We start from the raw sequence: 26,979 nt of genomic DNA, 5'->3' as shown, positions 1-26,979 counted from the left end.
AATCGCAAGGACAGTCTTTAGAAGTTTGTGGAATCAACTTGGAGTTTCCCTGTTTCGCGCATGGACAATTATACGTCGCGTGTTCGCGCGTCGGAAAACCGTCTTCTTTGTTTATTTACGCACCACAAAACAAAACAAAAAATATAGTTTATGAGAAAGCTTTAAATTAATTAACAGACTGTATTTTCACAGTGTGTGTCTGTGAATATCAAATTTAAACCTTATAAATAAATAGCCAGTATTTCAGGAAAACTCTGATTTCTAAGTAAGCAACATGATGTATCGAAAATAATAATAAAACTTCATGCTTTATTCAATAAATGCTTTTTCATTAATAATTATTTTGTTTGTTTTAAAATCATTTTATACAAAAGATTAGGTCTTTTATTTATCGATGAGGCAGTACGAAGTCTGCCGGGTCAGCTAGTAATAAATAATAAACTTGTATTTATATATAGCTGTTGAAGTTCAAGTTCAATTTTCTTTCTTTTTTTTTCAACAGTGATTGCCTGGAAGAGATTGCTGGAAGGCGATAAGGCTGCCAGTTGAACTTTTTTCATTAAATTTTGTCAAGTTTATATGTTATAGCAACGAAGTATTAATAAATAAGTTAGCAAGCTTTTTGACAACTTGCTTCCTGTCTACCTGGGCCCCTCGCCGAGAATCCCCTTTTATGGTACACTAGCTGACCCGGCAGACTTCGTACTGCCTCATCGATAAATAAAAGACCTAATCTTTTGTATAAAATGATTTTAAAACAAACAAAATAATTATTAATGAAAAAGCATTTATTGAATAAAGCATGAAGTTTTATTATTATTTTCGATACATCATGTTGCTTACTTAGAAATCAGAGTTTTCCTGAAATACTGGCTATTTATTTATAAGGTTTAAATTTGATATTCACAGACACACACTGTGAAAATACAGTCTGTTAATTAATTTAAAGCTTTCTCATAAACTATATTTTTTGTTTTGTTTTGTGGTGCGTAAATAAACAAAGAAGACGGTTTTCCGACGCGCGAACACGCGACGTATAATTGTCCATGCGCGAAACAGGGAAACTCCAAGTTGATTCCACAAACTTCTAAAGACTGTCCTTGCGATTTATTTATGGTCATCGCAAAGGCCAGACGTACTGGAAATTGTAAGCGTTTAAAATCGAATGGTAAGTCCGTTGGAATCATCGGTATCCGCGGGATCAAGACATCCTCTCCTTTGTATTTTCCTTTTATGATTGTCGCCTCAATGACGTTACTCATCAGTCTTTTCACAGCCAGTCTTGTTCCATTGCATAGTCGAGGTTGATTAACGTTACGCAGCATGATGACAACTGATCCTACTTTTAACTGCAAATTGTGAGGTGGTAATCCAGGCAATTCCAGTGAATTTAAAAACTCAGTGGGATAGTTGATTACGTCAACCTGGTTCATTACGGTGTCGACTGATTTGAAGGAAACCAACTGTCCTGGAAGAAAATTCTGAATGGTCGCATTAAGATCCTCTACATCATTATTTTTCGCTGCTAATATTGCTCGTTCACCCAGCCAATTATGGTTATTGAACTTTTGCGCTATATCTGGGAAAACTCGCTGAATAAGCTCCACTTTTGAGTCTGTGATGTGACAGAAATCTGTAGGTAATGTGATGAATCCGGTCGAGGTGTCCACTGCAACTTTATTATTTCCAATGTCTAACAACTGCTTCGCAAACACATTTTCATCTTGTTTCATCCTGTTGCAAAAATACTCGCATGTTAGTTGTTAAGTGGAGTGTCTTTACGTACTGCCACAAATTTGATGATTTTAGGCATGCATTTAGTTCATCAGCAACAGTTGATCGGGGAATAACTGGAAGAGTCTGACGAAAATCACCTGACAACAGAATCATGGCCCCACCGAAAATATTTTGGTTGTCACGAAGATCTTTCAACGTTCTGTCCAGTGCCTCCAGTGACCTCTTATGGGCCATTGTGCATTCATCCCAAACAATTAATTTGCATACCTGTAGGATCTTGGCCATTGCGCTATTTTTGGCGATGTTGCAAATTGGTGTTTCGTCTTCTCCTCGGCATCGTAAATTGTAATTAATCAAAGTGAGAAAATTTCCCGCTCATTTAGCAGTAAAGTGTCACTATCACAAAAAAGAACACATTACTTGGAATGTCACTATCACAAAGGATCACCAAAGTAAAGAAAGTTCTCGCGCACGTAGCCACAAAGATAGATATAACGATAATATAATTTTTTCCGTGCTCTGAAATGCGACAGGATGGAATGACATATCAGTTGGTTGTCAAATCTAATGTCAAATACATATTGAGATTGCGTTCAGAATTTAACTTAAGATTTATAATTTAATTTGTCTTTATTATTATTGATTTATCTTTCGATTTCTATATAGTCTTATTAAAAAAATAATCGGACAGAGTAACAACTTAAGTTAACTAAAATTGTGTTTATTTATGTACTATGTATTTTGAGACTATGCAATTTTGTCGCGTTCGCGATTCACTTTCACTTTTGTTGAGTTTCAGAACGCGATATTAGGTCCTCCAACGCGCACGCGAATTTGAACTTTATGCAGCGGAAATAAATTACAAATTGACTCTCCATTTTATTTAGAAAACGTTTGTATGGGAAATAGAAAAATGCTGTTTTGAGGATTTTCCCGGCAATTATTCGAATTTTTCTCACCTTTTAAACCTTCCCTAGACCTCCACGAATAATTCAAGACCAAGATAAGATAGATCCGTTCAGCCGTTCTCGAGTTTTAGCGAGACTAACGAACAGCAATTGATTTTTATATATATAGATAAACATGTTCAACGAATATCCTCAACATGATTGCTAAAATTTAGTTGGATATTATGAAAGTAAACATCATCCTTCCTTTGTTTTTACGAGATAAATAATGTTAATATACATTTGAAACATCTATTCACTAATATTATATTATTAAACAAATTTACTTGCTAATATTCCATACATTCCTCGCTTAAATATCATTAATATAATAATATATTAGTTTATCATATAACATCAGCAATGTTCAAGGATCATAACGTTTCTAATCAGGTTCCAAAGCCACCGATGAAGTCAGCATACGAATACTCAGCTCGCTGGCCTTTTAGCAATAAATTAATTCAGTACTGAGAATGTGAACCGCCATCCATAAAAAGACTACGTACTTTTCTGAAAAATAGACCCAACGAGGTTGTTATAAAGTTCAATTTCGCGTAATCACTGTAAATCTAGACTCGTTTGAGCAGGAATCCAAATAAGATAAAGGAGAGTTTGGTGGCAAACGTTAGGTTGTGTTACTTATTTTTTCTTGCATTTTACACTAGCTAGAAATATAGTAGAATTTATGTTATACTATAAGACTAAAACTTTGTTCTTCAGCACAAAGAGGTGAATATTTTCTTTAGAGCGCTTTACAAATTTATGTTTAGAGAACAAGACTAAAGCGGGAAAATGAAAGAAACAGAAAAACTTCTAAGATCTTTGTTTAGTACACACATATTAACACTTTCCGGCGAGGACGTGGTTTTGGCAACAATACAATTGTGTCATTCGTAGAATTTATATTTTACTATAGGACTAAAACTTTGTTCTTCTGTACCAAAAGGTGAATATTTTCTTTAGAGCGCTTTACAAATGTTTGCTTAGAGAACAAGACTAATGCGAGAAAATAAAAGAAATAGAAAAACTTCTAAGATCTTTGTTTAATACACACACAGTCGAAAACTAAATTTGTATGAAAATGACAGCTAGTAGTTGGTACCAACTGTCGATACTAGCTGTAATTTTCATACAAATTTAGTTTTCGACTTTCTACATACACTACTGTTAAGCCGTCTTGACTAGACCCCCAGCTGCCCACTGAAGTTGACTATGAATTTTGCAAGTCAAACTCCCTGGATTATACTCAAAATGCAACGTAGCCACAGGTAGATATAATACTATAATGTTGATAATACGCTCATATTTATTGTATATTACGTAAGAAATGATCTCAGTCGGACTGTCATGAACAAAAATAGCATTATGTTTTCGTTTATTTTAGCAGTTATCGCACGTCTGTTCTGTGAAATCGCGACTTTAATGAAACGGAATTTAACGCATTGATATGTTTTACAATGCAAGATGTTATATATTCTTCAGACTAATATAATTACATTAATCTAATTCCTTTTAAATCCACAATGTCAAAACCTCTTCTAATTAATATTCAAATGACAAGGCTAAACTAGCGTCTTTTCCACAGACCAACAAACAATTTAAATGAAACGTCAGTTCACTTCTTATAGGTAATTTTCAATCTAAAGAATCTAATCTAAGGAATACAGGTATTTTCATATCTATATTTAAATTTCTATATACCAGCTATTAATTACGGCTTCACACACGTTAACTTTATACCCGCTTTGCACGTCATAAAAGAGAGAGAGTTATATTAATACCATGACATGGAGATGTCATATATAAGATCTAATTTGATTTGAATAAAATATTGTTATTCAGAGGCTTTAATAATAATCGCATTAGTGATTCTGTTTAGATACCTAGTTGTGAATATAAATAAATACATTTTTGTAACTAAAGAGCGTGCCACTTAGGGTCCTTTAAGAAAAGAGCGTACTAAATCTTAAAAGACCGGCAACGCACTAGCAAGCACTCTGGCATTGAAGTGTGTCCATGAGCGGCGGTATCACTAAACACCAGCTAAGCCTTTTGCATGTTTGCCCCCTGTTCTAAAAAAACGCATTAATTGCACAAAGTCTTATTTAATAATAAACTAAACAGTTTCAATAAAAAACAAATCAAGACGACATTTGATTGACTATTAGCTTTGGTCAACCGGGCTACGAAAACAAATAATAGTTATATGACTGGCGACTGAAGTCTTCATATTATATTTAACGACGAATCCGCCACTAAACGAACCTGTCATTTGAGTGATGAAATATTACACGGTGCGAATGGCGACCTTGATTTTGAAATGCGCTTAAATATTGTGGCTTTGTTATTATCCGTCTGGCTGGGTACCGGCCACGATGCACCGTGTCAAAATCAATAGCATAACATATTTAATCTTGGATAATTTATTTGGTTGGGGGCCATATTTGGCTAGATTGCAGAAAACCTCGTGATGTCTACATCTATCTTATACTAAATGAAGTTTTATCATAATTTTCTGGAAAATTTTCATTAGTTATTTTTGACTAGACAGATATTTAAGAAGACTTCTCTTTTCTTTAATAAGAAAACTGTTCTTCTGACGCTTATGTGGATTTCTGTGTCTTGATAGATTTCTCACTTCCTTCATCGCGCGATCGAGTCTTTGGAGGCCATATTTAGAAGATTTTAGAATTCATCTAATTGACATATTTACTATTTTTATGTTATTTGAAAATGCAGTTATGTGGTCAAAATACTATGCAATGAATATTGTCACGTTAAACAAATTATTTTATATAATTTTATTATAATATTAATATATTAACAATTAATGTTATTATCTTTATCGGGACTACTCAAACACCACCTTTTTGTTATTTTCTATCCTATATCGATTTATCGCCCCCGAAACCCCCCGTATACTAAATTTCATGAAAATCGTTGGAGCCGATCCCGAGATTCCAAATATATATATATATATATATATATTATATATATATATATATATACAAGAATTGCTCGTTTAAAGATATAAGATTAGGCAGTGATTGATCCATGTATGACGTACACTGTTGTGTGTTTGTGGTTTAGCTCATTGGTATCATAATATGTACAAAGCACAATCAGTAAATATGTAAATATATTTCATGATTTTAAAAGGCACCTTACCATTTTATTATTATAATTTTTCAATTATGTTTTTTTTTCAAAGACAATTATTTCCTTCTTTTGTAGAACGTAAATTAGGCTCTTGAAGAGTTTACGAACACTGGTGTCAGACGTCAAACGTTTCATACAGAAAACCATATTTTTTTAGGTACAATTCAGTTCATAGAGTGTATTCAAATTTGTTAAAATTACACAATTATTTAAAAAACTTATGATTTGTCAATTGACCCCTACGATTTTTTGGCGCCAATACCACAGATCATATCATGAACACAGAGTCAACTCTGACAAAACAAACGTTTAACCAGAGACTACATAACTACATTTATACATAATACAGATTATTACAAAGTATACGTTTTTATGCGCATTTTATGTTACTGTACTCATCATTTCTTGCGCAATCATTATTATTCTGATGCGTCGTAAATAAATTCTGTGATATTTAATTATTTGCAGACTTATCAATATTTATTGTAAAGTATGACATTATCTTTGTTTACATTTCAATGTTTGTACCGTAAAACTCTGTGCCCTGAGATTTCGATAGTTATACTGTATCTGTGAAAGCCTTTATTAACACAAATATCTTCACTCTGGTCTATAGCATCTCTAACTAAACCAACAAAAACCTCATTTAATAATATTAGTATGTTTACCTCTCTACAAAATTACATCAAAATCGTGGCTCCGACTTTGACCCAATCTCTGTATCCTTATAGGGTGTATAACTCGACCACAATAACAGACGATAATTAAAACACTTTCATTGTAGTAATATGGTTTCTTCTCTATATTTGGTGTTAACTTAGAATTACTTCGCGGAATATAATATTATGGAGTTATTCAACATTTATAATTCTCTGGAAATGTTTCGTTTTAAGATTTTTAATTATAATTATATGCTATATAATATTAGGAAGATATTTAGGAAGTTTACAATTTTTTTTAAGTAAACTTTTCTTCTACACAGATTATTTCTACACTTTAGATTTTCGGGTTGAAGATCTGCTGATTTCTTATCTCTTCCACTGTACGATCAAAAAAAAAATGCATAAATTTTTCCTATATATATTTATAACAAGTATAACTCTACATTAAACGCGAGTTAAATCGATTAGTTCTATGATTTCCTCAGGTACAAATGAAGGTCACTGCGGCTTTGATGAATGATCTATAAATAATCACGAGCCTTTGGAGGTTTCGACTAATACGTATTCTAGACGCCATAAATTATATTTTTTGCCTGTGTCTTGGTTAAGGTTCGATAAATTTATCTTACAGTAAACGTTTTTAATTTATCAACGTTGAATTTTTATATTAACTTACGAAAAAGAATTTCTTATGAGTAAGAATATATCGAAAATTTCTATTACAGTACGTCTGTTATAGAAGGGTTAACATAAAATGTGTTATTTAGCGGTAGCGTTATCCTAGTGGCTGTAACGCGCGACGCCATCCTTGAGGTTGTAGATTCGATTTTTTCTATGTGCGCATTTTACATTCGCTGGAACGATGATGAATAACAATGTGAGGAAACCAATCAACTTGCCTTACAGTCATGTCACATGTGTCGTGCATCAGGCACAGGAGACGGATATATAGATTAACACAAAATCATGATATACAGATACAGAAATCTGAGGCCCACACCGTAACAGGTCGTAGCGCTACTGATTTATTTATTCTGTTATATATACATATATTATTTAACAGTTCATTGTATGATAAAATCACTTAAATTATAAGTCATTAAATAATAAAATAAAAAATGACAAGCTTACGTAACGCTATATTAATTCGGCGGTGACCGGTTGAAAGCGAAGTTTTGATGTTTAGGAGTTCACGGCCGACCTTGGCATCAATATACAATGTTGTGTGTTTCTGTGTCACACAGTGCGCCTGCGCCGACAGGGCTGCCAACTGTCACAGATGATTTAACGATGATTTTATCGTTACATTTATTCAAATTCCTTTGTAACGTATAAGATTTTTGTTTCATTAATCTTGGAACACAGTAATATTTCGTGGTAATTATAATATTATTCAGCTTAGTAGCTTGCATATGTATGCCATAATCCATATCTGGTTCTAGGTTCGGTTGATGATAACAAAAATTATTGCGGGTTATCAGTCATTGAAATAAAAGAGATACCGCGAGTGATTGTAGCGAAGATGAGAGACAAATGGAAGAAGTTGGAGGGAGCTTTCACTCTGTCGGATGTCACGGTGGACCAATATTAACAAAGAATCATAAACTTAATAGATAACCTTAAAGATTATCATTAAAAAACTAGATTCAAGGGTAATGGTATAGCAATACACTTTCCATATTAAATTACCGTAACCTTGGTTAAGACAGTTTGACGAAGACCGCATCCAAAATATTAGTTACTAGTGTGTAATAAACATAGATTTATTTATGAAATATAATGGGGCTCATCGGATGTTTAGTAATATCACCGCCCAAAGGACACACACATTGCCTTTTAAAAATTGGTACGCACTTTTCTTGAAGGAATTTGCCGCTTACTTTTCAAATAGTGAGTTTTTGTAGTCGATCTAGCGACTAAATACATTAGTACATACAGTTAAAGTAGTTCTTTAGCTGGCACTCTTGTAGTAACCTCACCTACGTTTTAAATAGACAACACAGATATTATATTGTTTACGTGACAAAAGACAAGAAATGCAATAACACTATATAAATTAAAATTTTCAATAATTATATGTTTAACATGTTTAATTATTAGAGAAATGCACAGGCGCTGATTAGAGATACCTGGTACATAGTACCGGTGACCCCAGAACTGAAACATACATACATACTATATCTTCTTATCCGGTACACTCTAGACAGAGCGGTCGTGATCGCTATGTAAGTAGTGGCAATAGAAGGGACAGATGTGATGCGCTTTACGATGTTCCGCCATCGTTGCCTGTTAGAGGTCATCCTCCTGTACTCATTGAGTGAACCTCCTATGGCAGACTTGATCTGGCCAGTCACACCTTAACATACGTGTACAGTTCTTACAAACACTATCCTTAAACGACAAAATTCACTGTGGGACAAATGGAATTGTCTAACAGCGCCCTTACTTATTAACTCCGAACAACGATCTTCAATGTTGTGTTTTTTAACCACGCGATAGCATTATCAGAAAAGAACCTCCCGTATGCCAAATCCTAATACATTTTTGACGAACGGGATTTAGATTTCAACCCGAAGTCTACTCAGAATTTATACTTAGTTTTATGTAGGTTAGAAGAATACTTTGTGTAAGTAGAGCAAACAAAATGGTGTGCATAACTAAAAATAATATCGTAACTGGCTTACATACTTGTAATCTTGTTCTGACGTTCTACACTAATTAACTCATTTCTACGACAGAGAGTTTATTTTCTTTACTTATCTCAGTGCCTAAGCCGTACAAGTTTCCCAATAAAATTAGTCATTAGCGCTTCATACTTTTTTTAGGTCTAGGCCTCATTTTTGTATCTATTTCATGATCATTTGTCAAACTAATAGGCAAGTAGGTAATCAGCCTCCTGTACCAGATACACGTCGTCGGCTTTTTAGGTCAAAGGCAAGCCGTTTCCTTCACCGTTCTAGGAAGTAAGTCCATTGGTGCACAGCCGGGAATCGAAACCTTCGACCTCAGAGATCACAGTCGCGCCCTGAAGCCACTAAGCCAATACGGCTCTTGTTCTTTAAACCTATATACAATATTATTATTATGTATTTGAATGAAACGATTGATTATTTTATAGATAAAAAATTTCTCCTAAATACACACCCTCGTTTACCTTTTAATATTTTTGTTTTCCTATAACTTTTTACGACCTCCACATGGTAATCGTCTGATTAAAACTTATAGTTTATCAGAAAAACAAAGCGGGTATACAACGTTTTGGGAAATTTGTACACACTCTTGCACGTTGCAAAACGATTCTACCTCTTATTTACCTCAGCCAGTCACTGCTCTTAGATCAATATCTACAGATTTTAATTTGTTTATGTATGAATAATATATCTGTAGGCAAATATTATTGAATATAAAAAAAGCAAAGCTCTCCACAAAGAAGTAAAAAACAAAATATTTCTACTATCCAATGTTTGTATAAACTATGGCAGCTATATTTGAATCTATTTTTATCTGTTGCTGGCAATGGTTGGCGTGACATTGGTTTATTTGGCGCCTTTTGTGACGTCACAATTGTTTCGCACAGTTGTTCTGTTGAATGATGTGTTTGTATTGTGAAAACCCTGTATGGTAAAATAAAGACGTAATTGATAAGATATTTTTTTTTTGTTTGAATTTTGCTAAATAGTTAAGCAATCCTTAAAAGGCCGGCAAGGCACTCGCGAACCCTCTGTCATTGTGTTCATGGGCGGAATTATCACTTAACATTAGGTGAGCATGCCCGTTTGCCTACGTTCCTAAAAAAAACCACAAGATTGTGTAAGGCGAATAGTTATACTTCACAAGACTGCCGTAGGAGTGAAGAGGCATCAAAAGAAGTTTATTAGTGTAACAAACTTTCCGGCGCGGCGTTTATAATCCTGGCAGTGCACTAGTGGATTGTTCTACCTTTAAACACGGATAAAAAATCTACTAAGACCACAGGTATCACTAAAATGTTTTTTGCTAAGCTGTTCAGTTGGAGGAATTGTCCTTGCCTGCTAATAACCTTGAAACATATAAAGTATTGTGTTTCAGCACATATATTCATCTAATCAAAATTCCTTGTTAAATATATAGTTACGTTTTAAAGTAGGTGACGACAGCAAAGTTTGGTCCCTGTGGCAGTGTATATTTAACGCTGGCAGCATTTGTTCGCTGCATTGCGATACTTATTCATTGAGCTATGCAAGTGCCAGCTTTGGGGTCACCGGTACTATCTACCAGGCGATAACTTAAATCTTTGATAAGCGCCTGTGCACACCCCATAGCCCAAGAGTCTCTACTCCAAAGAGAACAAAATCGAAGTAGGAGGAAAGACTCTTTATATATTTGTCCGTTTTTAATTTTCTGCATAATTATTTTCGTACAAATAATAATTTTTTTAGCTTATGATTTATACTTTCTAAGTGGAATTCTACGAAGTGGCTACGTCGTAGACGATTGAAATATTCGTTATGGCCTCAATTGGAATTTGTTGGCTTAACACTTTTCATTTATTAATAATAATAATGGTCGCAGCTCTTAACAAACATCATGTAAAACAAAATACACGTCAATTAAAAGAAGCGGGGACGTTTGTTGCCAGTTTATTTCGTCTATTCTACGTACTTGATATATATATATATATATATATATATATATATATATATGTAGTATTTAATGTAAATTTACATACGGTTTTTAAGGTTCATAAGTGTATAATATGACCTACATAAAGATACATAAATACATTTGATTTTCAATAACAGAAACATACACACAGATAGAAAGAAAAGGTAACCCTTACTTTGAATTAACTTCAGATAATGTGTAATCTAAGACATCTATGTCTTTTTATTTGTTCTCTTAGTTTACTATTTGGTAAATACAGCCTTAAGGCGTTCCTAAAGATCGGTCGTTGGCCGTACCATGACGTGCCATGTTCGTGCAACCACAGTGCATGCAGCCTTAATCGACTATCACAGATTATCGTCAATAAAATGCCAACGTAAACATCCGTGCGTATTTCAAAAAATGTCCCATTTATATCCTTACGTCACGCAAAATGATAAAAAAATAATCCAACGATTTTACTTACCGCAATCAATCATTTTGTATGGAAAATGGTTAATTTCAGTTAATCTAATACAACACCACCACCACAGCTGCCTCCTGAAGTATTTCTGAACCAATTTGACTTAGGGTACTTCAAGAAATGAGCGTTCCAATTCTTAAAAGACCGGCGGTACACTCGGCATTGAGAGTGTCCATGGGCGGCGGTATCACTTAAAATCAGATGAGGCTCCTGCCAATTTGTTGTTGTACAGTAAAAAAAGTGCGTGAGTACAAAGTACACACGTCAGAAGCGAAACTTCCTTGTAAATTATTACTAAGGTAAAATCCCCAATAGATGATCATGTACCAGTATATAATCACTCCAGGTATTGTATATTTATATTCACACTGTTAACACACTGTATACGTGCTAATGACATTATAAATAAATAAAAAATCTGCGTTTATGCGACAGAATTGCCATCTAAACTTCTAATATGTAACTACTAAATGAATACATCAACCAATAGCGCGTATTTTTTCTCGATATCCCGATATCACTTCCTCTCAATCGGTCTCAATTGCTCGCTCCCGTTTCTTCGACAGAAACGCTGCACATCTTCGTGATGTTTCGTAAAAATTTTAACCCTCGTGCGCCTGAAGAAGTTTCAGTTAAAAAAAGTGACGTAAATTAACAAATTCGCTAAAAGTCACCACCTAATTCTCAGCAGACGCAGCCGCGTGCTTGTTGAGTGGTGGTATAAATAGGAAAGAGTCTATGACCTCATGAAACATAAATAGAGCTTATTACTTGCAATGGGATTGCGTTTATTTGCGATATTTGGCAGATGCATTGAATGAAACAATTGAACTTGGCGGATATTGACGTGACTCACAATTCAACGAAATTTCAAGGGCCTGTAATGGTGACGTGTTTGATCTAGGGCTGGCGAAGAAAGGTTATCTACTATAAAATAGTTTTATTATTAAATAAAAATAAATCAGTGTCAATCAGTCTTGGCCTCAGATTTTAGAGTCTGTTTCATGACCAATTTTTAAATAAAATAAAATAGTCTTATTAAAATATAAAAAGTTATTAATATAAACCTATTATATCGTTAATAGGAAGCCGTCGTAAGGAAATCGACTTGCCCAAGAAGTCAACGGCGTGTGTCAGGCACTGGCTGATTACTTTCCTACATTGACAAATGATCATGAAGCAGATACAGAAATCTGAGGCCGGAACCTTTATTTACGTAATTCATTTATTGAACAATAAATAAGTATCTAAGCTATCTATTACCAAGAATATAAATTACACATTTAGTATCCTATCACAGTCTGTTCTTTTCTGCATATTACTTTATATCTAATAAATATTTATATACAATTACAAACTAAAAATATATCTAATAACTAACCTTAAAATTTAATTATTAAAAAATATTATTAAAAAATATTATTAAAAGGAGTCCCTTTAGGCAAGGTTCCGAAGATACTAGCAGCGTTCCCTCTTTGAATAGCTAGACTAATTCTTTGTGCAAGGTAGCTGCCAGCTAAAAAACTCCAAACTAAGTTATTGTTATCTACCATTAAAAGGTAGAATCACCGAGTCGGTAAATTTATTCAGTCCTTACTTAAGGGACCTTCTGTCTTGAGTAATTAATTGGCTAACTTAATAACATCTTATAGTGAACATATCTTTCTTAAAAAATGTTTTATGAATAGCTTGACTTGGTAATTAAATTAGTTCGCTTCTAGTTTTATCTATAAAGAAGGCTCTTATTTTTGCCAAACGTATAATGTTACGTAGTAAGTATATACTAAATGTGTATTTATTAAAAGTGTTTATTTTGTTACAGATGAACAGGAAAGAGTACAGAAGAAAACGTTTGTTAACTGGATCAATTCACACTTATCGAAGGTATTTTTTTATTAACCACGCTAATAATTTTAATCCATAATCTCTCCAAGCATAAATTTCTATAGAAGCATACAGCTACACATATTTAAGAATAACTTAATCACTTAACATCAGGTGAGCCTCCTGCCCGCTTGCTCCCTGTTCTATAAAACAAAAAACTCTGTGACTGAATCACATAGAACTTGTAATCATCAACCCGGGTCTAGAAAGAACTATAATTGTATCGGGTCGGTACAACAAGATTGGTAAACAAATGTGTATTGATTGCTTTTTCATTATATCTATGAATAGAACTCTCCAGTTGTAAACAGATTAGGTTTTTAAATTAAAGTAAATTGTAATAATAATTCGTTTAACAGAGAATACCTCCCTTGCGAATCGACGACCTTATCTACGACTTACGAGATGGAACCAAACTATTGGCGTTGCTGGAAGTTTTGTCTGGCGAGAAATTGGTAAGTAAACTGTATTTATATAATATATACTGTCTCTGTAATCATTTTACACGCAAGTGTTCAACGTGAGTACTGTAGATCAAAGTTACAAGCAGATAGTCCTTTAAATCTCTATTCCTAAATTGATCACTTAAAATGTATCCTCCTAAATATTTAGGTTAGACATTATTATTGAAAAATAAACGGGCGAAGAGCCATCTAATATTACCTCAGACAATGATATTATTTTAAGAAGGCGGAAGAATATTTAAATACAATTATATTTATATATATGTAAATAGCAGTAAACTGACTTATTTTTTATTTGGACGTCATTGTTGACCCCTGATTTTCTTACAAGATTATCGCATTGGACACAAAGAAAAGAAAACCTATAGTTAACAGACAGTGCACGAACACCGGAAAATCTTAATCATCACTTTAAGATTTCCCGGTGTTGTGCAGCTTTATTTTCCATTTGACGACATATAAACGTTTTATATATGATATAGTGTGGTGGGTGTTTCTAAAACAGTCGGCTTTCATTATTAATATAAATGTATTACTTTTAATATACAGTAAGGACATACGAATGCCAAATAAGGTACAAGTCTTAGGGCATGTTTCACAATGTCCGGATAAGTTCCAAATAAACTATTTATTACATATTGGTAGGATAAATCAGTGTTTGATGCGTTTCACGACTGTCAGATAGCGCTATTCGTCATGAAACACGAAGTTTTTATTCGGAACTTTTATCTTCGAAATAATTAATTATATGTTGAATAGCTATTTGGTACTTTATCCATACATTGTGAAACAGACCCTAAATCTTAGAAGGTTTGTTTCATCGTACAATTTTCAAGTTACGCGGCGAGGTTTAATATATATTAAGAAGGATTTATGATATCAAGTGCGATATAATATTAATAGGATATTTATAAAGCGTTCTAGAGCTATAAACACAAATGTTGATTATTCTAGTGTAACAGCGATCGGCTTACATAAATCTGATCGTGCTTTATTGGATTTCACTAAAACCAGACTCAAGATTACGACGTTAATTTTTTATGACTTCTGCATTTCATAATAGAATAAAGATTAGCTTAAATTGTTCTTAACTGAAACCGTCGTTGATGGATAATTATAATTGGATTTAATTGAATACACTAATGTTATCGTCACGATACTTAGAGTCTTGTGGCTTTTATATGAAGTACTTATAATTACTTATAAGAAAAGATCTTTAGTAGGTTTCTAACGAATTAACTTAAACACTACTAGACTTACTTCAAAAATACTTTTACCATTGAAATGTATATAAAATAGCAACCCAAAGAGCCAAGGCTATACTTATAAATGTAATGCCTTGCAGGGCCGGGGTAGGCCACTGGTCCTTTATAAAAAGCGTACCTGAAAAAGAACAAACATTTATTATTTTTTCGGGAAGTGTGTTTAAATATATCTTTAATAAACAAGTCAAGTTTAAAAAATCTGTACTTATTAAGCGATAGTTTTAACATATTTTATTATCATTAATAAGCCTTTATTGCTGACACCCAGTATAATATATTAACACTTATGTAAGTTACATATAAAAACTTAATTGTAATACATAAATAAAAGTTAATCTAATACTTGACCCGTTTTAGGTAAGAAGCGTGTCCTGTGACACATAGGCCTTCTCCAGCCGCTTCCATTCTTTTCTGATGTTAGCTCTCCTTGTCCAAGTTGTGCCTCCTATTCTCTTTATGTCGTCTGCCCATCTCTTGCTCTTTTAATTTTTCCTTGCTATCTCTCATCATGTGCCTGGTCCAGCGCCATTTCAATTATCTTATTTTCCTTATATTGTCCTCCACTTTGGTCGATGATCTTTTCTGTTCTTTTTCGATGTCTCAGAGTTATACCTACCATTTCCATCCCTCTAGCGTGTTCTCAACTTTTTAACATCTACTTATTTACAGTCGTATCCATTTAATATGCATTTCTGGAATGCAACGTTATTATTGACTTGACTTTTTCAGCCTATGGAGCGTGGTAGAGTCTTACGTCGGCCCCATTTCCTCTCAAACGCCAATACAGCACTTCGCTTCTTGGCGGGAAAACGCATCAAGCTGGTGAACATCAACGCAGCGGACCTGGTTGATGGAAGACCAGCGGTAGTTCTGGGGCTCATATGGACTATCATTTTGTACTTCCAGGTATGTTTATGTTCCACAGTCTTTAACTAAAATTAAAAAAAAAATATGAGATTTTCAAATGTTAAATCTTCAAATCGCAGTATATTCAAATTACGAATGTTAGGAGTATAGAAAAATACAGCACAGATTATCAAATTAAAATTATTTTTATTAATAAAAAAAAAATTGTTTACTCAAAACTAACAATTTGAAAACATGTTTTGTTTAAATTAGGTTTAAAGCTTTAGTCATTAGTATCACGAAATTGTAGTTCACATAGGTACACGGTCGTGATTCACGATATAGGCTTAGAACTTAGAGAGAAAGTTGTCTAGACTGAAAAGCACCGTCACTGGTTAGGAAATTGCCTATTTACAGAAAGCAGTATTTATTTTCTAATTTGTTTTAATTTTATTTTAAAATCGGTTTAGGAATGAAGCCTAAACTGAAACATTATGCAAACAAAATCAAGGCAGATGTGATAGAACACAGTGTGATATTATTGCACTTCCTGTTATAATAAGTGATGATTTCTCTTCTCTGTTAATTGTTACTTCACCTATTTAAACTGGATATGAAACACGCAGTTCTGATGATATGAATTATCCTTAACAAGTTGCTAAATTCGATATTGAAACTGTGTGTTTGTATCAAATGACTTGTGCTTTTCAAAAGCAAGTCTATTTTAATTGGCTTGAATATAATTTGTTTGCGCAAGCTTCGCTCAGTATATTGGGCCTACAGGATAATGGACGAAAGGTGGGTGGGCGCAGCTTTTGTTTTGCACGATCTATTTCAATTTTACTTTTTAAGCTTTAATTCTTTTTTTTTACACTTACAGGTATGTAAAGATTTGGTTGATGGCAATTAAGTAGTTATAGGCTTTATTATTTCGTTATGAATGTTCTTAATTTCAGTTTTTTTATATATTTTAACTAAACTTACATAAAAACTAAATCGAACATTGTATCATCAAAGTATTCGTTTCTTTCTGTTTTAACAGTTAAAAAGTGATTTTAGTTACAACTGTATTAAGATAGTTTTTATCAATATAATAAATGAGAAATAAACCTTACTGTCAGTAACTGATCTTGGTTATCTGAAACTTGCATTTTTTGGTTGCACTTTTTTTTAAATCTTTTTTTCTAGCAGCTTTTTATTATTAAAAATTTTTTTTTTCTTTTCACGTGGAATCGCTTCACAGCTTATGTTACGTATGTATTTACTAAACAAAGCAGAAATATCACACCGTGTGTAGTATCAATGCACAAAAATATTGTAAAATCACGTAAAATGCTATAGTTTGTAGTAGCCAACTAGCCACCATTTTTCACATAATTCAAATATAGTAGCGTGAATTTTAAAATACACTCACTGTATAATATATATTAAAATTAGATTGCTTATTGACGTAATGTATACACACTACTAAAAAGCATTGAAATTAGATACGAAAGTCAAGAAACTTCCGTACATAATACAAATACGTCAACTTAATACTCTGCCAGTCTCAAACATACACAGCTATAACTTTAACCAAGAGTCTTGCTAAACATGACCTGATATTTCTTCTTTATCACTAGATCGAAGAGAACAGCCGAGCCCTAGAGTACCTCAGTGGATCGCGTTGTGCGTCTGTCATGTCGCAGGAGTCCGGAACTGCGACACCGACACACAGAGCAGAAGACCGCTGGAAGCAGGGTGCCAAGAAGACCTTGCTGCAATGGGTGGCTAATGCGTTGCCTAAGTAAAGCACATTCTTTTAATCAATCGTTAAAAATCTGTTGACCTTGCGTAAGGAGCCAATGCCATTTTTGTTACATAGAGTCAGATAGAGAACAGACTAATTAAATATTTATTTCGCCAAACATACCATGATATTATTTATAATAATATCTCTGAAAACCTGCAAATTACTATAAAAATCAAAGTCCTAGAAAAAGCGTACCAATTCTTGAAAGGCCAGCAACGCACTCGCGAGCCCTCTGGCATTGAGTGTCCATGGTTGGCGGTATCACTTAACATCAGGTGAGCCTCCTGCCCGTTTGCCCCCTGTTCTATAAAAAAAATGAGCTACAAAGCCGGATTGGTACGCTAGTTAAGCTTTGACCTAAAATCATGGAGTTATTACGGTCCCCACACCTGTTGCACCTTCAACCTGACAGTTAATACAATGGCTGACGTGGTCTTAGCATATATATTGTTTCATTGAGATAATAAAGCAATAAATCCACGTCTGATTTATATTTATTAATAGGGTTAACATATGGTTCTTTATAACGAAAGGAAACATTTGTAATGCAATAAAAAATATCAAACTCCACGTAGGTATACATAGAAAATGAAGATGTTTTTAATTAAATTCATTATTCTAGAATCTGTAGGAAGAAACTCTAATTTAATTCGGTTAATAAATAAGCTTATAATTAAATAAATATATTTGCTTAGTTCTGAATAGGCGCCTATTTATATTCTGCAAAGAGGCACTTTGATTTATTTTCTGTAATTTGAGGCATTTTTAAGACTTCCGATTTGAAAGAATTTTTTAAAAATATATTCAGCTGATTTAAATTAATCTTCCAGGGACTCAAACATCCAAGTGACAGACTTCGGGCCGTCATGGCGTGATGGTATAGCTTTCCTGGCGATCATTGATGCGATCAAAGCTAACCTTATAAACCTGGCGGAGATGAAGAGGAAGACAAACAGACAGAGATTGGAACACGCGTTCGATGTTGCTGAAACTGAACTGGGAATCGCCAGGTTACTGGACGCTGAAGATGTAGATGTTGACAAGCCTGATGAGAGGTCCATAATGACATATGTTGCACAGTTCCTCCACAAATATCCTGAACCTAAGGTAAGATTATAACATAAAGATGTTTTACATGCTTCTCTACTTTCTCCTACGCACTGATTAGGTACGCCAAAACAAATCAAGTGAAATGGGAAAACTTACGAAGCGTGTGTATAAACAAAATGACGTCACAAACTATAGGCAAACATTTGGTTGGCCGTTTAGCTAATAAAATAGCTATTTAGGGGTTGAGAATTTAGAAAAGATTGGCCCGAGGTATGATAACGTTTTACAGTGCGAGACAACTGACAAATTTCATAAAAGGTTTTAGTTGACATTTTTACGAGTAGAAGTTACTCACTTTAATAGTGATCGTATGTTTGGGTTATTGTTATATTGTAATTGTAATTTAACACGCAATTAAAAATACCTAAATATAAAATTATTATTATGTGTTCCGTTTGACGTCCGAGGTCCATTATGAGAGTACATCGCTTCCGTTTCCGCCCAAATCGCTAGTTACCGACCTTTTCCCACCACGTGACACCGCCACCAGCGCCCAGCGTTTGAAACTGGAACTAACTTTTTATCGCGCTGAAGCAAGCCGCCAGAATTCTTGTTCATTGTTGCGTCGTTTTTCGTCTAGGACAGTCGCTAGTGCAAACTTAAAAACGAATCAGTATATTTAAAGTTATATCGACATAAAATTTATTTTCAAAATGGAAATATTTATATATACGTAAATTGGTGAACTCGGTTTTCACGTTATAAATGCAAAATGGTTAAGAAAAGTGCTGAAATCGGTGAAAAATCATTAATAAAAGTGATAAAATCGGCGGTGTTGGCCACGCGGTCCAACGTGACTAGCCCGCACTTTACAAAGCCTTCTCATAATGTCACGGAAGATTTTGTCTCTGCAAGTTCTAACAAGCCGAGTTCTTCGCAAAGTTCGCAAAAGCACGAGTGAAGAGGATGAAGAACCGCCGCCAAAACTAAAGACGAAATAACCACGTGCGCAGTAATTCACGTGATTCTTCTCCAGATTTGTTTTAAAGGTTTGAGTAATTGTCGCAGAAATTGGTGAGTCATCTTAATTATACTTTCTCCAATTATGCTGTGTCATCTGGCATGTTTAAAAAGTGCCTGAATCTATATATAATAATAATGCAAACCTAAACGACCCGTTTTTGAACCATGCGGCTTAACACTTCTGATTGGAACTGTGTACGTTATATGATATACAAAAGAAATACGTTGCTTTTCCTGCTTTTACCGATTTTAAAATTAATAAAGACGTTTCCTAGAGGATTATTTATAATTGTTTATCATGGAACGAAGTTTTGCGATCTTATCGAACGCGTTTGTAGCTTAAAATGAGTTAGTCAATAAGGCGTTACATAGCGTTTTAGAGTGGAATTCTCACTTGAACGTGACGCTTAATTCAATTCAATTTAATGATCAATTGTACGAATGTTTTGGTCAAAGTATAAAGTCTATAAAGTGAGTAACGGGCTCACGATGTTATGTTATGTTACAAATTATTTGCGGCAAGCGGGCCGAAGTCTTAGAATCTCGCTGTAAATCATTGCTAAAAAACCTAAAAAAAAAAATCCCTCTCTTCGGAATACATGTTCAATCCGGAACTATTATCTACATATTTACATAAAGTTGGTGGTATTGACAAATTTGGCAGAATTCGCGGGTACCAACCTAAAACAATACGCGTTAAATCACCCGTACGTTCTGAATAGCCTGTAGCTTCAACTTCTCGGGCCAGTCAAAAGCCCTTTCTTTGTAACCGATACAACTCAAAACAAGGACAAAAGAGTCACAACTTCGATGATCACGAAAAGAAGAAAAAAGGACGGTGCAAAAATAACAGATTAAATAAATACAAGTATAAGTGACTCGATAGGCTTTTCTTGCGGTTGTTTATGGTACTGTCACAAAAATTGGGCGAAATTAAAACCTTCTTCCATTCTAAAAAAATTTTTAAAATAAAAATTACCTCCGCTCGAATACCTTTCAATCGAAAACCGCCATTAATACTGCCAACGCGGGAAATCCTAAAAAGTTGCAAACACCTGTTTCAACTTCGATGTCGTTGGAAATCCATTTCATGATTCTAAACCATAATAAATACTGGAGCCAGACCTACTGACTCCGTTGTTCATATCTCCTCTTTTATAATAACGAAAAAATAAATCCGATTTATTTTCAACCCAAAATCCTTATTTTCATGAAACCAGCACCTTTTCATCTGTTTCATCACCACCAAATGCCAAATTTCCTATAATAAAGCAATGGTAAAGGATCTCGGCCAAACCCAGTACCATGTACCGATTTTCCACGAACATCGTTTCTTTCTGTGTACCAGAGGGAAGGTTCCTTCAAATGACATGTCTACCTCTTGGGTTGGCCATAGCTCAAAATTTTTGCGTCGGCGACAACTTGGACAGCCGAGCTATTACGCCGTCAAGGCTTACGAGTATTACTGTTTTCTTGGACGATTACTTACTGGTCCAACAGGACAGGATGAGAAAATTATTCTATTCACATTCTGTGGTTAACATTAGCATTCTCATGGATGTAATTTTTCGTTTAGTTTCTGAGAATGACAAATGACCTCTCAATTATTAACAACCAGCCTTTAAAATGATTATAAAATAACTTTATGTCCTATATACTATAACTTATTATTCTGAACTGTTTTGCAGACGACGGGACCAGACGCAGTAGCAGCAGTGCAAGAAGAGTACGAATTATTACGGGCGTGGCTCGCAGAGCGCGTTACCATACTTCAAAGACAATATGACTCCAGAACTCTCTCCAGAAACTACCATGATTATCTCTTGGCAGAAACCGACAGATTAGCCCGCGAGCCATTGTACCACAAGCTGGAGAAGCTCATGTACACACAGAGCCTAGTAGCCATAGCCCCCAGCTCCTGGAGAGAACTTGTTGCACTCTGGGTAGAACTAGAAAGACTGCACAGGAAATGGCTCTGGCTTTTAGATTCAGATTTACCCGGAGATTTCCGTGTTGTTGGGGAGTGGCTAGCCCGAGCTGAATTCTTACTTTACTTCGATGAAATACCGACCGCCTTCGATGAGAGGACAGCGGCCATCATCAGCGAAAAACTAGAAGAACACACAAGATTCTTCGCAGACTTACCCGCTGTCATAGAGCGATTTGAAGCCGCTCTGAGATCTTCCGACGCGTCCCAAATTCCCCCCGAAAGACTGCAGAGTATGCAGGAGCGATTACAGACAGTGAGTCGTAACGCTCCCCAAAGAAAAGCGCGATTGAAATATCTCGAACACAAATGCTGTATCGTTGCTTTTACCGAATTAACGAAGGCTAAACTAGCCGCTTGGACCGGTAAATACGGTAGAATCGATCATGTTCGTGCCTTATTAGAAGATTATGACAATTTTGTAATCAAGAACAAAATATTCCAAGAATTTGATAGAGCTTACGTTGATATAAAGCAGGTAGCTGAAGAGTATAAGAGAGTGTGTGAAGTAGATAGGAGTGAAGCCAGAGAGATTGATGTGTTTTTACGAGATGTGTCTGAAACGTGGAGGAGAGTTGCATCTGATGTGAGATGCGCTAGAAGTGTACTCGAAGAAGTAATCGCTCACTGGGAAAGGTGGACGATGCTATCGGACCAATTTACAACATGGCTAGATAAAGCACAGCACATGCTACGAGTCTCTGAAGACGAGAGGCTTGAGTTCTTCCAAGATCTGACAGTATGGAAGGAGAAGCATCAATTGTTGGGAGACGCTGCAGGCTTCCTGGCAGCAACATGTACGGAGGAACATAGCTCAGAGATTAAAAGGAAGTACGTGGAAATTACAGAAAGATGGGAACGAGTCTGGGAAGAAGCAGAAAGGTAAGCTTTAGTATATGGTTCAAAAATTTATATTTAAAGCATATTACATAATATTATTATATACATACATAATATTAAAAATGAAAAATAACTTTTTTTTAATATAATTTTTATGGAAAAATTAATCGGCTCGTAACGTAGGTCAAACTTTCGTTAAAAGGCATTTTGATCTATGTTGTTTTGTTAGTATAATGAGTACTTTTTTATTAGATACGTCAGAGGAGGTGACGCTCTTCGTCATAGACGCGAACTGGCGAATGGTATTCAGAACCTAGACTCGTGGTTAACGGGCGCTGAGAATCTGCTTTCACGGCATCCACGAGCCAACACAACTGATATACAAACATATATTGATCAACTTTTACAACTTAACTCCGAAATTGAGCAACACGAAGAACTATTCAAGTCAATAAGCAGGTAACATTGTATTATTATTTTAATGAAATAATATTTTTATTCAATTTAGTTAATTATAAAACGAAATTATAATAAACTAGCAGACTCGGCCAAGCGTTGCTGTGGCTAAGGTTTTTATTATATTACATAGTAGTAAATTAATCAAGGGAAACCGTAGGAGAACTTATGTGAAACGTTGGTACCTCGACACGGACCTAAACTAAACTACCTTTAACTCGGCGCCATCTGTTAGAATTGTATCAAATAATAAACAAATGTTAATGTTATCGTAATTTTAGTAAGGATGCCTATTTTTTTTTGAAAATGAAATATAGCCTATGTCACTCAGGAATGATGTAGCTTTCCAACAGTAAAAGAATTTTTCAAATCTGCCAAGTAGTTTTGGAGCCTATTCAATTCATACAAACAAACAAACAAACAAAAAATCAAACCTTTCCTCTTTATAATATTAGTATAGATTTAGATTTTCAATTAAAGTATAATAATAGCCTGGTTCTGCTAGTTTAAATGGAATTGATGGATATAGAAACCTAGAAATTAAATAATGATTAAGAAAAATGAAACAAAATATATATTCTAAACATAGTAATCAAATAATTTGTAATTCTAGGACATTCCAAAACGCAATCGCTGAGTTACCTCGAGACGAAGTTGAGGCAAACATGAACAAACTAAAACAGCAAAAGGAAGCCTTAGTTAAAGTCAGGGCGACTGTCCCTGTAAAGTTGCATCAATATCGGCAGCTATTGGTCCAGCACGAGTCGTTGGAGACAGGACAAAAAGAAATTGGACAGTGGCTGGATAAGGCCGAGAACGCCCTTCGATCCACTACAGAAACTAGGCGGTAAGTTTAGAGTTAAAATGTGTTTTATTTATATTTAGTTAGTCGGTAATATTCAGCAATTTAAAATTTAATGTAACGATATTCTTAATTATTTTTTGGAACTGTTTACACCTTGCAAAACAAACACTACACATCTTTACTTTAATCTTTTAATTTTTTTTTAACAGTGAGGTGATAGAAGAAACATATGAAATCCATCGCACATTCTTCTCACGGACAACTTACTATAGGTCAATGCTCGAAAGCAAAAACAAAGTATTCCAGAATATTGTAAAGGCAGCTGATATGGATAAAAGCGCAGATGTCAGTGATCAACTTTCTCTAATGAGGGATCTTAATGAGAGGTGAATACTTTTAGGAAATAGGTTATTAGAGAACTGTGTATAAGTAGTAAAAATTTTGGAAAATTTATAATTTTTTTATTAGATTTGCACACGTATCATCCGAGGCAACTCGGCGTGAAGCAGATTTGCAACGTTTGGTTCGCGCCTGGGAAGATTTCGAAACCAAGAAACGTGTTGTTGAAGACTGGGCGTCTAGAGCTGAAGCGTTGCTAGCTGATAACAGAGTGGACAATAAGCAAGCGCTCCATCTGCATGAACAGTTCTTCCACGGAGCTGACGAAAGAGCGGTGTCAGAACTTGTCCGATCAGGACGAGAGCTTGTTGAGGTACCTATACCAATTGATATTGATTAAAAAATAATTAGTTACTAAATATAATTTCATTGTGATTAATAAGTGATACGACCTAATAACTCTGTGTTAGATATAAGCTATAGTGAACATCACAGTGCACACAGATTCATTAGTTTGTAAGTTGTCATTATAATCTATCTATCTATCTAATCTACGATGAAGTAACGCTGTCATCAGTCATATTACTGTAGAATGTAGATTGTTATTTGTTCATTGTAGAGTCAGGCGTTTTAAGTGTTTATTGATTAGTGATTACAATTGATTGAAAATTTTCAACAATTATGTGAACAGATTTAATTTAAATGTTACCTACTAGAATTTGCAAAGTTTTATGAGTCATAAAATATTTTTTTGGAATTTGATTCCTAACAGTTGGTGAAAGAAGAAGATAGAGCCGGTGTAGTTCGAACAGTAGAAGAGTTGCAAAGAAGATGGAAGGAATTACTTGAGCGCGCGCCTCCACATCTCATGCGACTAGAATTCAAATTGGACGAGACCGTCTTCCATCATTGTATCAAGGATATCGAAAAAGAAATCGCTTATGAGGAGCAGGTAATTACATTAGTAAAAAAAAGTTTAATTGGCGCAACTCCTTTCTAATGTCAGAAGATGCTTCCAAGAAATAATAACTGCATGTCACCTGTAAATTTTTGCATTAATTTATATTTTTATTCTTCTATTGCTTTGACATTAATTTATTCTCAATAAATTTGTTATATTCTAATAAGATGCCATACTTTTTTATGAAATATTATTGTTGAATTGAAAAAGGTAATATTTCATTAAAATATTGCAGGCTTTCAATCAAAGTGATGATGCCGATGGCATTCTTATCAGAAATGAGGAATATTTCCGTAATCAGGGCAAGGTGATGCAGGTTGAACAATGTCTTCAGAACCTAAATAAAATTTCCAGTAGTTATACACATCAAACAGGAGACACAAGCCTTGAGGAAGAGCTGCGAAGGTAAAACTTTTATTATTTATTTAAGTTCATATTCCAAAACTTACACATTGTAACTTACTTAATTAAGTTTTGTGTTGATGAAAAGTATACATATGTAGTTACGTATGGAAAAACAGAAAAATACATGTCTAATAACTCTGGCTTAGTTATTACTCTTAGTAATAACTGGCCTTAGTGTGAATTGTAAGGAATATTGCTATATATTTCCAAAAAAGTACTGACCTGTACAATTTTTCTAAAAATAATATGCTACTTATATAATACTAATAATAACTGATACTAAAAATGTATATTTATGTATTGTAATTACAAGTTTGTTACTACATGCCTTAAACATAGACTTTAAGTTATTACAATTCCGTTCAAAATTGAAATTAATACTGAAGTTTAAGTGTGTCAAATATTATGATATTGAGTACTACTATTAAGACTTTAAGTACATGGTAGTAAACAAATAATGAAGTGATCTCAACATTTCATTTCCAAATTTTTTTTTTTAATAATAGCAGAACAATAAAAATCAGGACCGTGTTATCTGTGACTAAGTTATGACACATCTAACATCAGATTTACTTCTTTTTGTTTAACCATAGATGTGAACAACAATGGGAATCTACAGTACATCGAGTAGAAAACTTCAGGCAACAACTTCAACAGATTCCAGCTAAGTGGGATGCTTATAGAGAGAGATTTGGGGAAATGGAGAGGTGGATGGACCATGTTGATAGGACTATGGATAGCATTGTTCGAGAAGTTGACTCAGCTGAAGCATTTGAAAGGGAAAAAACAATCTTTCAGGTAACAGATCATATTTGGGCATATTTAGATATATTGGTTTTTTTTTCTATGTGAAGCCATGTTTGTTATTTTTTATTTATTTATAAGTACAAAAAGATATGAATTTATGATTATTAGATCTATGTATTCACATCAATTATATTAGAACATATAAATTGCAAACAATCAAGCAAAATGAATTATGTTTTTGTGTACAAATCCCACTGAGGGTATGAATGTTCATTTAGTTTCTTTTAATTTTATTGGTGATTCTTAAATTGTGTTGATAAACATGTTTTTTTGACACTGGAATGATAAAAATGGTAAACTTTTTAAAACCTCTTATTGTTAATGCTCTCTTTGGACTGTAGCTGCGAGAATTAATGGTAAATATTTAAAATTTTTCAAAGATCAACTAATGTATTGATTAGAATGAATGATGTTGTTTTATGTAAATTTTGGAATACTGATAT

The 26,979-nt window shown here is 34.1% G+C and overlaps 1 protein-coding gene across 7 annotated transcripts in view; it reads left to right on the top strand.

Moving 5' to 3' along the window:
• LOC110996083 (nesprin-1) overlaps positions 1-26,979 on the top strand; it is a 142,446-nt gene that overhangs the window by 34,596 nt on the left and 80,871 nt on the right. For all 7 annotated transcript variants that reach the window (XM_045629721.1, XM_022263595.2, XM_045629720.1 and 4 more), the window contains 13 exons: positions 13,435-13,496; positions 13,856-13,951; positions 15,955-16,131; positions 17,694-17,857; positions 18,694-18,970; positions 21,625-22,805; positions 23,016-23,222; positions 23,833-24,066; positions 24,234-24,410; positions 24,493-24,736; positions 25,136-25,315; positions 25,560-25,729; positions 26,323-26,527. In XM_045629721.1, the coding sequence (XP_045485677.1) occupies positions 13,435-13,496; positions 13,856-13,951; positions 15,955-16,131; positions 17,694-17,857; positions 18,694-18,970; positions 21,625-22,805; positions 23,016-23,222; positions 23,833-24,066; positions 24,234-24,410; positions 24,493-24,736; positions 25,136-25,315; positions 25,560-25,729; positions 26,323-26,527 (3,374 nt within the window). The remainder of the gene's footprint in view (positions 1-13,434; positions 13,497-13,855; positions 13,952-15,954; positions 16,132-17,693; positions 17,858-18,693; positions 18,971-21,624; positions 22,806-23,015; positions 23,223-23,832; positions 24,067-24,233; positions 24,411-24,492; positions 24,737-25,135; positions 25,316-25,559; positions 25,730-26,322; positions 26,528-26,979) is intronic.

This window comes from Pieris rapae, chromosome 10, assembly GCF_905147795.1.
Source record: "Pieris rapae chromosome 10, ilPieRapa1.1, whole genome shotgun sequence".
NCBI classification, from domain to species: Eukaryota; Metazoa; Arthropoda; class Insecta; order Lepidoptera; family Pieridae; genus Pieris; species Pieris rapae.
The sequence above is the reverse complement of the archived record's forward strand: the minus strand, read 5'-3'. Positions and strand labels throughout refer to the sequence as shown.